The sequence below is a fragment of the Dermacentor variabilis genome, chromosome 9, assembly GCF_050947875.1.
Source record: "Dermacentor variabilis isolate Ectoservices chromosome 9, ASM5094787v1, whole genome shotgun sequence".
Lineage (NCBI taxonomy): Eukaryota > Metazoa > Arthropoda > Arachnida > Ixodida > Ixodidae > Dermacentor > Dermacentor variabilis.
Genome location: NC_134576.1, coordinates 51160537 through 51175466, shown reverse-complemented (window position 1 = coordinate 51175466; position 14930 = coordinate 51160537). Strand labels below are relative to the sequence as shown.

Genomic DNA, 14930 nt, shown 5'->3' with positions numbered 1-14930 from the left:
TTCCCGAGGTACGGAAGGACCAGATCCTTATCAAAGTCTAAAGAAAAAGATAAACCGTGCCAACAAAAGAACCCTACCAAACATCTGACCTTCCCCTTTTCATCGAGTACTCCGCCAGGGTCTGTCAAAACAAGGTACGCAAAGACACCAAAACAAATATACATCCTGAACCCGCGTGAATGTTTCAAGTGCCAAGTATTCGGCAACGCCTCGCAAAGCTGCCCAGGTCTATTGACCTGTAGAAACATGCGGAGCCCAATGAGAGCGCGTTCGCTCCGCTTGGCGACCCTTAGCCAAGCGGAAGTTGTCTTTCACCGATGGCAATCTTGCAAGACGTTGGCAAGATCAGTGACTGACACGATAAATTATGCCTTTAAAAATCTGCCCCTAGTTAGCAAAGTACTGATGAAATTACAGAGACACTAAGCGCAAATCAATTCAGCATACTCCATAACCCTAATGACAAAAAGAACCAATATTATGTGTTGTATAGCGTTGCTAACGTGCACGTGTTGTGGGTAGCCCACTTCTTAGTGCAAGCAACGTCACAAGTATGCGTTCCGCTAGATGACTTTTTGTGGAAGGGAACAGTTTGCTTTATAAACGACGCTGTTAAAGACTGGCTAGGTGCTGCAATGGTGGCGACACAAATGCTTACTCTAAGAAATGCTTCAGACAATCATAATAATGTAAGGCAATGCAGGTGCTAAGCAGTTTCGCTACTGGGTTATCTAATTACAATTGTCTGATTTAGGGCTCTGAATAGTCAGCAAAATTTTTCCGAAATGCTTAGAACAGAAAACAGCGCAGCACATCGAAAATAAAACGCTGAAGATCTGGCGCTTACCGTGATTGCCGTGAGCATGGCTGAAAAAAAAAATTGGAAAGCACTTATGAAACACGAGGTAAATCAAACATACGTAATGCGATATTTCTTCGTGGGACTATATCTAATGTACGGGTAAATACACCTTTTTCGTTGAATTGCATTTGAGAACAATTGTCAACCTTGGAACCTCATGCCACACATATTAAACACTTGGTGTGCCACTTCTCAATCGCCTCTCAGATAATAAGCGTCTGAAATTTATGGGCGACAAATAAACAGTTTTCTCTAGAGAAAACATTATTAACAATAGGTGCAATAGCGGATGCGTTTTTGTGGAGTTGAACATTCTAAACGGCGCTTCTACGCAGACTTGGATAATGTGTACGCGGTTGACCGCTATAGCGATAACACGTTTTCGAATGCTCCAGAAACTATTTCTCAGGATAGGCGCCGACTACGGTTAGGAGGGAGCTACGGGGCCCGAGCCCCCTCCAGAATTTTCATTGGGGGGGGGGAGGCGCTGAGCCCCCCCCCCCCGGCGATGCCTAAGTCTTTGCAGCCTCACCCCCCCCCCCCCCCCCGCAACTATCTAACGTGTCATTGCAGGAGTTTTGGCACCCACATCATTTGAGGTGTCTTTTGACTTGTCTCGAGATTCTCACTTAAAATTTTATTGTGCCTAATAGCTTACTGCATCATTACTTGGCGCGGACGTGCACGGATTTTAATTCTTATATTCCTTTATTTCTGCAAATCGTGACAATAGGAGAACAAGTGCATTAGAAGTACCAGTGGCGCCTGCCTCATCCGTATTTTCGCATTTCTCCATTGTTTCAAATTTCCAGTGTCAACAGCGCGCACATTCACGGTGTTTACACGCATGTGTAGACCATGCATGGACCATGCATGGTCACTAAAGTCCAGGTTTCTTTCATGGTCAAAAAAAGCACGCAAAGCATTTTGAAGCGAGGTGGACAAGCAGTCTATCAATTATAAATAATTGTTAATTGGCTGCCTCCTTCCCTGTAAAAGCATAATTAACTTTATTCTGTGTGTACTATTCGTGCACGTGTCAAGCGCGCACAACGCTGTGATTCCATCACGCACGATGCACTCGGAGCTAATTCATCCTGCCCGGTTGTATTCAGACAGACGCTAGGCTTGTCGCTATGAGCAGTAGCGGCCGCGTGTTAGCAAGGTAGGTTTGGTATCAGAAGTAGAATTACTCGAGATCAATCCGTCGCTCGCCAGGAAGTGTAAGGTCCGAAAGTGGCTTAACAAAGTAAATTTTTTGTATCAGGAAGTTGTCTTTCACCGATGGCAAGCTTGCAAGATGTTGGCACGATAAATTATGGCTTTAAAAATCTATACATAGTACTTTTAATAAATGTATTAAAAAGGATGCTATAATTAAACTCGCTAATCTAGCACTTGAAAGTTATATGATCTATTAGTGCTCTGAATATAATTCCTCCTTAACGCACAGCGTAACAAGTGCAATAGCAAACTTGGATACGCAAGGCCAGGGAAACATTGCAGCTGAAATTTATGAGGGCTAATCGGTAGATCAGCTGCTTATCATAGGAAGGCTTGTCTGAAAAAGGAGCGCGAGCGTGTCGAGAGAAGAAGGAAGATTATTATACACTATGTGAACTCCGGCATCACAGCCAGCAGTCGAAGTAGTGGAGGACAAAGTGACTCCTGAGGGGGAGCTGTGGTTCGGGGCTCGGCTGGGCTAACCTAACCTAACCTAACCTAACCTACTAGGGCGCGGCCGGCCAAGACTGGGGCCCGCTGGCGTGGACTGAGGGACGACGCCGTTCCAACAACACACATTGTGATATTCCTTAGTTGGACTAAGATGATTGAAATGGCAAGGATTTATGAGAATATCCCTTTGTTGTTGATGACAATTCGGAGTGTGACCCGCACATCAGAAGCGCCTGGTATTCCATCTCTCGATTACATTTCAGCGACATAAACGTAAAAATCCCAGGCAACTTTTGTGCCCTGACTGCGAAGAGCCGTGTTACAAGACACGTGCTGTCGGTAACCACTTTCGGAGTGCACCTTACATGCGCATTTATGCATTATTGTAGAGAAAGTTCTTGCGGAGAGAATCATTTTTCTTTATTGAAAAAATTTTGCAAAGAACTGGCGAGATACTTGGCTGACCATAATAACTCTTGTCGACTTTTACAATCCTTAAGATACTATTTTAACAATACAATACAATGCATGCAGCAGAAATGATTAAAAGAAAGTCTAATCGGACAGTTCAAGCTACCTGACATTTAAAAAATACTGAATTTTCGAGGCAGCCTCTAATTGCGTGCCTTTGTTGTTAAACTGTTTTATTTTTTTAAAGACGCCACAAGCCAGATTCTTGCATTTTGGGTCTTCTTCGTAAGAAACTTATCATTCAGCGACGGCGATTTTCCACGACATTTATATGCTCGGTAATTGACAAGATAATAGTATTAGACATTTAATAAATCAATGTCAATAAATCAATCAGTACATAATGAATCAAGTCCACAATCGCATGCCTTCTTTAGAGGAACACCCTCCTTGAAGTTGGTTTCGTGTGGGCAACCACTGAACGCAGGCGCTCATTCTCCATCTCTTGTCCGCACTCTGCTGCCATGTTGGCCGGTTGTCGTAAAACAATATGCACCATAAGTTAAATCTTGAATCAAATCTTGTTACCCCTGCCATGCGTGGAACAACTGTCAGCTGACAACTGCCCTTCTTCGTGGGCTGGAGAGAACACCAGCTACGAAAGAGTGAGGCAAACCGAAGTGAGAAAAGGTCAGCGTTCAAGACGCGCAGTGAAGTCTTCGGTTCGATTCTGGCGCCGTTGTCAGTAGTATCCCTGCGTTGCGGGTATCCCAGATGTTATTTACGTGCGCCTGATCTCTCAAAAAATTGTCTACATACCACATGTATACGGTGATGAAGATTTGAGGAACCTTCATGAATCCTAGACACTGCGTAATTGTGTGTGCTTACCGGCTCGTGGTGTCCTAACGGCAACAACCCGAGTGATGGCAAGGGCAGTGGTGCAAGCTCTCCTTGCACCAAGTCGCACAACCCTTGAAAACAAAGACGGAGAAGGAACGTTGTACAACCTGCTGCCTCTGTAAGGATTAGTCGGTTGACTCTTAGGAAAAAAGTTAGCATAGCCAGAGCATACTGCGTGATACATGCTAACGTCACATACCTTTTGGGCGTGTAGCTTAGTGTATTCTTTGTAACATGCCGCGATTTTCGCAACAGTAAGTGCGGAGAAAATATTTTTGGTTTGAAGAATTTTTTTTCCATCTTATTTCAAGAGCTCCCGGATCTGTAGTGTGCCCATCACACTACTTGCCATATGGCAGCTGAGTCTTGTCAACATGCAGCCTTCTTTTTTCTATGGTGAATATTGTGTGAGCATTATTTTACCCCTTCATCTTTTCATCTGTATATATTCATCATCATGGCGCCAGCGTCATCGTCTTCAGCGCGCGACCTGTGAAATAAACCGTAGGTGCTGGGTAGTGTAAAATGCTGCGGCAGGCGGACGGGGTGGTAGAGTCGCCAAATGATTGGGGGCAGTAGCAGGAGCAGGAGACGCTGTCCGAACGAACGCTGGTTGCATAGCCGGAACCTGAGCATACGAGGTGAATGGCGAAGCAGGGCCACAGCTCGCAGCGCATGTCACGGACCTATGGCCTATGGACTATGGCAGATAGCACTATTTCAAGCCGTGAACCGGACGGATCAACCGCACGGTCTTCGGTTCAATTCTGGCGCTGTTATTAGTATTCCTGCGTTGCTGGTATCCTAGATGTTATTTAAGTGCGCCTGATCCCTCAAAAAATCGGCTTCTACATGCCACATGTGTACGGTGATGATTAAGATTTGAGGACCCTTCATGCAACTTACGACGTTGGGTAATTGTGTGTACTTACCGGCTCGTGGTGTCCTGACGGCAACAGCCAGAGCGATGGCAAGGGCAGTGGTGCAAGCTCTCCTTGCACCAAGCCGCACAACCCTTGAAAACAAAGACGGAGAAGGAACGTTCTAGAACTTGCTGCCACTGTAAGGAGCCATGAACACTGTAACTGTAACCACTGTAAGCCATGAACCGGACGGATCAAGCAAACATTACTTTTACGCTTTAAAACACTTACTCTAAGAATTACCGAAATGTTGTAATGAATTTTTTTACAAGTTTTATTGTCGAACGTATTGCAATTACAATTTGTAGACGGCATTCCCCATGGTATATCGACAGAAAACCAATTGTACTGGCACCAGTTTAGAAATACAGGCCCTGAAATTTTCGCGTGTCCCACCTCCACTTTCTATAAAAATACGCTTTCTTGCACTGAAGCACTAAAGTTACAGCAACGCCATTTTATTTTCTCTCATGAAGAGCGCGCTTAAATTGTGTAATCCACAATATTCCTTGAAATGGCTACGCCTTGCGAGCTCTGAGGCAACAACTTGTGACTTGCCGTAATTCGACGGTAAACTAATCAGTTGAAAATTCATTACTGCAGTTTCGATATTTATTCCCATACTGATATCGATTTCACAGCTAACTTCGACGCCTGAGTAACCTCCGCCCCTCAGTAATCTAGCTCAAGATATAGAATTCCGCTACCAGGGGGGGGGGGGGGCACTAAATTCATTTCTACAACAACGATAGTAACAATCCGGTGTTGCTGTGGAACGTTTTACCATGGTCGCCGAAAGCTAGAAGCACAAATGGTTCACTCTGTTAACCAGCGTTATCAAAATTAATAAACATATGGATATAACGCAAGCTGGGCGCTTTTTCAATGCAAGTAACGCGAGCAAATGGCAAACTTGGTTCTATTCAAGCGAATCCTTAGATCTAATTGTTAGCACGCTGCTAGAAACTATACAGAATATTGATAAGAGTCTGGATAAGCACGTAAACCCTGGACAAACCACGTTTTATGGAAGGAAAGCCGTTTTCAGCGCTAGCTCAAATACACGAGAGAAGGCTAAAGGTATGACGATATGCAACAATTCAAGAGAAGTTGCGGAAACTCGAGTGAAATGCACATCCGGACAAAAAAGGATGTCTTAGAGAACATTACACGAATTAGTGAATAGATGCAAGTAAGATTAGCAGCACTATGAAGACGCAACTTATGTCAGTTCACTGATGCTGTTGGAAGCATCTAAAGCGGCTTTGAATAACGGGTCAAAAGATAGATACAACCACCTTATAGTAGATAATAACTTGTAGATGCTGATACTGTCGAGTAATTGGCTTACCTAATGGATTCTCAGCCACGGAGGTTATAAAGTACGTAAACTTTGGAACCAGTAAGATGTCGCCTGCTAGTGAGTGGTAAGCTGACTATGTCACGCGACATTCACACCGGCGGTCACGCGATTCCCACGAGGTCGCTTTGGCGGAAAGTAACAAATTTTATTAGCCGCTAGCTGACCGATTCATCGGCTTTGTGATAGAATTAATTTGAGCCGCAAACTTTCTGTACCAATCAGCGGCGCCGTGTCCAGAAAACAGGACTGACGCCTATTATCCAGTCCGTGTCTGCGCGAGCAGGCGTGAAAGGCAGCAATCGGCATATACTGGTATTTCAATGCGGCAGTGGGCAGTTAGCGTTCACTGGTGTCAACATCGGTCGCCATGAGTGGGTCTTTGGTCGCAAGTCACAGTCGCTTGTGGACGCTATGTCAGTTGCAGGTGCGAATCCCACCTCCGTGTTTCCGATATTGCGAGCTCCAATGTCCGCGCGGCTATCGCATTCTAGGCAAAGATCAGACGGTTACTGTGTCATGCAATAAGCGTGGTTTCCCAGCTGTCGCGACGCAAAGGTACGTTCTCGCATCCCACTTTTCGCATTTCGCGAGCAGAAAAACCATAACTCGAGCTATCTCTAGATATCGGCAAATACTCCAGTGCATAAAAACAAGTTCAATAAATGTGAAAATTGGGAACTAATTGACTGTGCAAGCCCTATTATTGTCCCTGAATTTATGCTATCAATGCCAGCAGCACAACTGTTCTGCAGGTTTATCATTAATAACTTTATCACCGATTTATCCGTGGGAGCCAAAATAAACTTGATTCCTTAATTCGATTTGTGACATACAACTTCTAGCTACTAGGGGTACTAGAGGTTTCAAAAGCCCCTGATCTCAGAAAATGATCGCTGAAGATATCACCAAGAAATGGGCCAAAGCAATATTTCGCATCTATTAAAGTTCAAAAATAGTATTTCCATTCGGTCTTTTCAAAAGATCATTCAGTGTATTAAAAAACTGCAGTGTTATTCATAATACTTGCAAACCTCTTTCCATAGTGGTTTATGCGTGCACGCTTCATGTCGGATCCTAACTCATTCCTGATTTTCTTGAACTGAAGCAAGTACTCAATCTCCTCTGTTTTGATAAAATGTGTTATGATGAAATGTGCAATAGGTGGAATGTTGCAGAATACCCCCCCCCTCCTAGTTTAGCTCATTGATCTCATGCTTAGTTAAAGCAAATTCATTTCCCTTCGCCTTAAACTCTAGCCTCTCGGCCCGCCTTTAGAGGATCAAGTATCCGTTGTCTGTTATTTTCGTCAAACATACTTTCGCCAAGCTACAGCAGGTTAATGCAACACGTTTGGATTTGGCTGCAATAGGCGTTAGCCGAGCAGCCCATTAGGCTCCCACCACAAAACTATATCATAAAATATAAAACTACTCGAACTGAACGGGTAGAAAACTGCAGTGCTTGAATAAATAAACGACCACATTTAAAAAATTACATTACACCATATTAAAGATCTCTAAACCAGGAAACTCCTACTTTCTCTCTCGCTTCACACCATTTACTGACAATGGAACGTGGAGGAAGTGGACTTTCTTTACAGACATATACGCGCCGTCATGGCTTTGACTTGGACAACCGCAGATAGACTGTGCAATGGTACTACAATGTTTCTAAAAGAAAAAAAAACACATAGCCTTTCTTAGGGACGTTTAGAAAAGATTTCCCATACAAATTACCTGCTCAAATCGGCATTTAGTTTTTTTTTTCTTATAAAAATTACTGCTTGCGAAATACCGAACGTAGAAATATATCGTCATACAAAAGGCTTAGGAAGCCATCGCGGTAGCTTATTGTATATGGCGCCCGCTGCTTTCCTGGACGTTGCTGGATCCATCCCTAACATAGTTGACGAATTTATATTCGGGTGAAATTATAAAAAAATTCCAGTGTTTATTAGGTGCACGTTAAATAACAGCGGGGCCGCTATCTTGTACACGTTCGAAAATCCGACGTTCGATTTCGCCGTGACGCGATTGTCCAGGCTGCGCCGATATCGCGGCCTAGGCCAATCTACTTCAATCACGTGAGGCGAAATCGAACGTCGGCTTTCGAACGTGTACAAGATAGCGGCCAAGGTGGTCATACTGGTTGTCAAAGTGAATGCGGACTACGGCGGAATGGTTCACTCATTTAGCAAATGCATCATTTCCTAGAGAAATTCCGCAAAGGCAGATCTTATTCCGTATTCGTTATTTTTTTTCTATAATAATTTCGTGCTTGATGGGATGAAACACGTATGCTATTCGCTTCAACTGACGGTCGTCGCAATCATGCTTGTCTACATTTAAAAAAAGTTAAATTATGTGGTTTTAGGTACCAAAACCACTTTCCGATTATGAGGCACGCCGTAGTGGAGGACTCCGGAGATTTCGATCCCCTGGGTTACTTTAACGTGCTACTAAATCTAGGTACACGGGTGTTTTGGAATTTTGCCCTGTCGTAATGCGGCTGCCATGGCCAGGATTTGATCATGCGACCTCGTGTTCTGCAGCCCAACACCATAGCCACTGAGCAACCACGGTGGAGTGTGTATATTATCACAAACAGAAGAGATGAGATACAATAACCAGGAGTCTGGTTGGGTTGAACGGGTGCCTGCACTAGAGGCCACGAAAATGTGTCTCTGTGCGGAAACCTTCAATTAATTGGTGTCGACGACAGTGTTCGTGTGGGCAACACGAACACTGGCAGTGAGGTTAACTCTGAAGAGGCATTTACATTCATTATTTTGCGCCATGTTCGTGTTTGCGCACCGGATTATACATGAGTTCTTGATCCATATCGTTGATTGTTTTACATCACTGGCCCCCGCAAAAACGGTTCGTCTATGTATGATTATATATACAATATGGTTGCACTGTTAGTACTAGTGTGATGTGGATTAATAAGATCATATTCTGCAGGCTCGAAGACATCAAATATTTGATGCGCAGACGCGATGGTAACCGACGTGCCTTCTGTCGTCGACAGCGAAAGGAATTTAACAAGAGGGGAAACTCGGAAAAAACTGGCAACCGGAAACACGTCACGCCTGGTGTTAATCCCGTCCACTATCTGACGCAAGCATCGGCAACAAGAAAGAACGTGAAATGTGCTTAGACAACGTTTTACTTTTTTCAAAAAATTTTCCCGTAAAACTAAAAAGTTTTGGTATAGATGAGCTTATACTTCGCGACCTATTTTGCTTGCGTTGCCTAGCAACAAGCTAGCGGCACGCAATACGTGCCATTCACATGCGTCATGCGCCAGACACGCAACCGAAGCGAGTGAGGCCGGCTGCGCATGTGAAGTTCGCTAGCTCGGCGACCCGTTTGTTTTGGACGTAGCCTGTTTGTTGGGCTCCCAGCGTATTCGTGCGTTCCTTGTGCACTTCGACACGACGCACTGCACTATTACGGCAATGTGAGAAACGTTTGACTCTGCGACAAACCGAGTCTTGTGACGCAGTTAGCGAAGAGCAGTTCGGTCGTGGTTGGCGCGTACTGAATCTCAGTGGGTCAACTTTGTGACGCTTTTTGTGGCCCCGCAACAGCCATATACCTTCTTTCCGTACTCACGCTTGCAAAAACGTGACGAGCGATTGCTATGATTGATAATACTGGAGTGCGTTGCTTGCGCTAGCAGAACGCGCAAAAGATAACGCCGAGGAGATACAAAAGAAACGCAAGAAGTCGGAAATTCTGTCTTCTGAACAACCGAAAACAGGCTTTGCACCCACGCATTTGCCTTCAGTGCGAGTAGAACGGTTTGTGCCAGCGTCCAGCATGGCCTGGCTGAGAGCCTGCGCTCTGACCCCTTCTATGTAGCTTACCATCGCATACGCTGAAGCCAATTCGCGTTCCAAATGCGCAGTCGCCTGTTGTATTTGTGCTCCTAAGTGCATGAAATAGTGACCGGGAATGGGGAATGCTGGCAAATCATGTTTTCATATATTATGACATTGCTTGGGATGAGTGGGTATTTTCTACGCCATGTGTACGCAGAAGCGAATTGCTTTGGTTAGTAATGGCGTCCATTCACCACTTTCGCACGCTTCGCCTCTACACGAGGTATTCTTATGAGGTCTTAACACCAAAATGACATATGCTTGTAATTTTTTTCAGTTGATGCCCGGTGGAGCTTCCTACAAGAACTACTGCTGCTTACCTGGTGCCACAACGTTGCATGAACGCACAAAAGCCTGAAGCGAGCATTTATATAGAGCACAATAAATGCTTCTTGCGTCTATACTTTTATGAAATTGCACGTGGCACAGATTCGATGGTGGCTTGTAAAGATCGTTCACAATCGTTTGTATTAAACAAATTCAATTCTAAGACGCACGCAATGGAGCAGCAAAAGCGAAAAAAAAATGCCGCGCCTATTAGAGCAGCCAGCCCAACGCTCTCTAGCTAGCATTAAAAACGCGCGTGCCAAAAACCGACACCAAAAGATGTTAATCCTATCCACTTGGTGCACTACAGTCAATTCGGCCGCTGTAGCTTGTAAAAAGCACGTTAAAGAACGTTCGCATTGTTGGAGAAGTACGAACACTTTGTTTAGCAAATTTAATAGCAGGGGTAAGACAGCAACGAAGCTCGTTGAAGTTGCTTTTGTGTGGGAAACCACTGATCATAGGCCTATATGTTGCTATCCTTTCCGCACTCTGCTTGTATGTTGGCTGGTTGGCGCAGCAAGACGATATGCGTCACGAGTTTAACAATAACATAGCCACTGAGCAATCACGGCGGAGTGTCTACACTTTCACAAACAGAAGATATGAGATACAATAACCAGGAGTCATGATATAACTGGCTATTAGGTGCAAGTTATGCGTCATGATTTCAACGTTCGAGTACCATGCCCGAGCTGAAAACGGTTTCTAATCGCGAGTTTTCGAGAACACGAGATGGAAAACGGAGGCAACCCTGACTGAGCAAAAACGGTCAGCCTCCAAGAAGTGCAAGAACGTCCACATAAATGCTAACGCTGTTGTGATCGTTATTAGTTCATTGCTGGTATCTCAGATTTTAATAGCGTGCGTGACCCCCGAAGAAAACGTCCGTTGCAAATCCTATGTATATGGTGATCAACATTTGAAGGCCGCTCGTGAAACTGACGTTGTGCAATTGTGTGTACTTACCACAACGTAGCGTCAAGACGGCGACAAGCAGCGCTATGCGCTCTTGTGCGCCTGTTCGCTGCTGTAAGAATAGAGAAAATATTTTTGGTAGGAAGAAGATAACGTTTTGCACCGTATTCGCAAGAGCTACCTGATGTACATTGTACACTGTCCATGGCAGCTGACAGTGTAATATAGAGCGTTTTTGTTTACATAGTGTATATATTAGGATCGCCTATGGCCGATGGTGCTATTTTGAACCATAAACCGGATGGACGAGATGACGTTACTTCCAGAAGAAATTAAAGTGCACATTCTACTAGTTACCGAAATTTCTTAATCAAGTTTATTTAGAAGTTACATTATGGTACGTAGTGCAATTACAATTTATAGCAGGTGAGCCCTCAAGGATAAAAACTAACAAGTAAATATTAACCATGTTGCTGGCAGACATTTCGAACCACGCGCCATCGAACTTGAATGGGGTCAAAGTGCACTATTAGCCCGTTCCATTTCTTTTTTTTTTTGTAAAAACTGCCGTTTCTTGCACTGAAAACAAATGTCACAGCAGCGCCAATTTATTTTGTTGCATCAAGGACTCGCAAGTGGTGTCATCCACTAAATTCTCTGAAATTAGATCTTCTGCACCACTCCATTCTTGGAACATCCGCCTCTTCGAGTAACCTAATTCTAGAAACAAAATTGTGGTAGATGTTACCGAGTTGGCCAAAAAAATAAAAAAACAGGTAGTTCACTGGGGTAACCAACTTTACCAAAATATATAACCACACAGAATTAATGAGATAGGCTGCTTTCTTCAATTGAAGCACTGCGTTCAATTCAAATGCCTGAAGCGGGCATTTATATAGAGCACAATAAATGTTTCTTGCGTCTACATTATGAAGTTGCACATGGCACAGATTCGATGGAGGCTTGTAAAGATCGTCCACAATCGTTTGTACTAAATACAATCATGTCGCGCCTATTAGAGCCAAGTGTGCTTCAATTCAAGCACACTTTGTCCTATAGAACCGAGTCCACATATTATCAGCACGTGGGAGGGGGGGGGGCTATAATGAACATAGGTGTTGTTCAGCACTTGCTTAAATACGCGATCGAAAGCCCAAGGTATGAAGATATACAATTCAAGCGCAATTGCGGGAACTGAGGTGAAATACAAGTTTTAACGAATATGGGGAGTCTTACCCCCGTATTCAGACATGCATATGAACTTGAAACCGACGCATGACTTGATTTAAATGACGCCTGTCGTGAACGCACCAAAGGAAACGCGTTGAGCTTCTTGGCCGCGTTTACACTAGGCGTTATTTGTATCAAGTCAAGCATGGGCTTCAAATTAAGAGGCATTTCTCAATACGGGGTTTAGAGAATGTTGTGATAAATGCATGCAATATTCGCAGGCATAACAAAACGCTACCCAAGTGAGTTCACTGATGCATTTGAAAGCACCTACAGCGGTGCACACAATTTACGCCGTCTTTACAACGTCCTTATGGCGGGTGGTAACTTGAAGATGCTGATACTGTCGAGTAACAACTGGTTTACGTAAACACAGGTTAAACACTGCAATAGGACGAAATATCCGTCAAGGAAGTTAGAAAGTGCTTAAACTTTGGAGCCGGTAAGTTGTCACGTGGAAGTGGGGGGCTGGTCATGTTACGCGGCACTCGCAGGGCGGTCACGTGAGTCTTAAGAGGTGGCTTTTATGCAAAACTAATGAAATTGATTAGCCGCAAACTGATTGATCTCCTGGCTTTGTGATTGAAGCGATTAGGGTGGGCGCAGAATCCAGAGAGCACCTATCAGCGGCACAGGATTCACAGAGCAAGGCTGTCGCTTATCTTGCATGTCCGTGACCGTGCGAGCAGACGTGAAAGGCACCAGACGCGAGTTGCCGGGGTTATGGTGCTGAGACGAAGTTCGCATACGCTGGTGCGAGCATCAGTCGTCGTGTCTAGTTCATTGGCCGCTAGCTGCAGTTGATGTGCCCATACGTTTATGGCTCGTGAAAATTCCACCTTATTGTTCGTTCCCTCTTATTTCGTGCTGCGTTGTCCGCGCTACTATCGCTTCCTAGGGAAAGTTCAGAGGGTTACAGTGTCATGCAACGACCAGCAACGTTCCCTCGAAATCGCTGCCCCATTGACGGGAGGCACAGGTGCGTACTCGCATGTCACTTTTCGGATTTCGCGAGCAGAAACATAATTCCTCATGAAACGGCGCACTATTATCGACTGCACGCTTGGCATAATATAGGAGGACAGTAGCTTTCCGATTGGCAGCCACGTCATAAACAAAAAAAAGCTACTAAATAGTATATTTTATTTGCCTCATGTAGTTAATATACAAAGCCTATCTTGTCGACCAAAGAGGACTAACCATCCGAGAAGCCTGATAACCGCACATAGTGAAGGATTTTTGAATGCCTACGCAGCGGTTATCTGGGACACACTCTAGGACTAATGCAGAATTCTAACGCCCGAAAAACGCGCGGTCTCTTGTGTGTCGTGGCTTAAACGCTGCTCCTCCGTGATGACAGCCAAACGCAGTAGCTTTTGGCTGCATGGTGCACACTTCTCGTGCCTTGCGCGAAATATTGCGGTTCTGGACAGCGGTGGTGCAAGGAATGTTCCGCGTTCCAAAGCTTTGGGCAACTGTCTTCAAACCCACTTGATCACTTTGCACCTCCAACTTCCTGTCTTCTCTCAATATGGCACTTGTGTGGTCGTCGCTCCCCTACGGCATCTGTGCTTGCCTCTCTCTGAGCCATTGTCTGTTGCAATGTGTCTGGGCACAATCCTATGCAATGTTGTCATGTGCTCACTCACCATGACATGCATATATTTAAAAACAATTCTTCGCGAGTTGACCCCTCCCCCTTTTTTGTATTCTTTGTCTGGTATTGTGCAACTAGCCCATCTCGTGAGGTGATAGTGTGCTAATTTAGAAAGTAGTGCTGTCTAGATATATAGCGCCTTCCATTTGATATGTGCAGACTAAACACTTTAAGCAGTCTGACGCGCCTCCAACTCTCGCGAGTGGTGCCACGATGGAATGGCGTGGGCAACGACGCGCCCTGCCCTCATGCCCAACCTGCTCAGGAAGACATCGTCGCTTTAATCGCTTAACAGTGGTTCGAGCATTTTCGTTTGCTTACGTCAATTCTGTTCACGTTATATGTATCGTGTCCATTGCAGAAAACCATTGAGTACGCACTGCGTCCGTCCCTTGCAGCAGCCTGCTGACGCTGACGTCATCGCCATCCGCCGACGTTATAGAACCCTCGACACTGCTTGTACTCCTATTCCAGTATTACAGTTTTAGCAGGCTGGGGGCGCTCCAGGAACGTCACGCGTAATTGGTTCGAACAAGACAAAACTTAGCCAACTGTGGTGCGAATGAGGCACCGAGTGCAATTTCCAGTGTGCGGGGTGTACCTAATTTATCCAGGCTTTGCATGAGTGACTTCAACTACATTCTTCGGGAAGACGAAATGGCTGTTTTTTAAACGTCAGTTGTTGACAGACAGTACAGGAAGTTGCTGCTACAGATGAAATGCGTTCCTCGGTTGAAGCCACCTCTGCCTCCGCTTTCGTCGCGCCAAGTTCG

The 14930-nt window shown here is 44.8% G+C and overlaps 1 protein-coding gene across 1 annotated transcript in view; it reads right to left on the bottom strand.

Moving 5' to 3' along the window:
* The window catches only part of LOC142592671 (uncharacterized), a 473797-nt gene that overhangs the window by 191855 nt on the left and 267012 nt on the right, over positions 1–14930 (bottom strand). Inside the window, exons 32-34 of the mRNA XM_075704237.1 lie at positions 4786–4868; positions 3842–3924; positions 848–867 (exon numbers count right to left, since the gene is read on the bottom strand). Coding sequence (XP_075560352.1) covers positions 848–867; positions 3842–3924; positions 4786–4868 — 186 coding nt within the window. The remainder of the gene's footprint in view (positions 1–847; positions 868–3841; positions 3925–4785; positions 4869–14930) is intronic.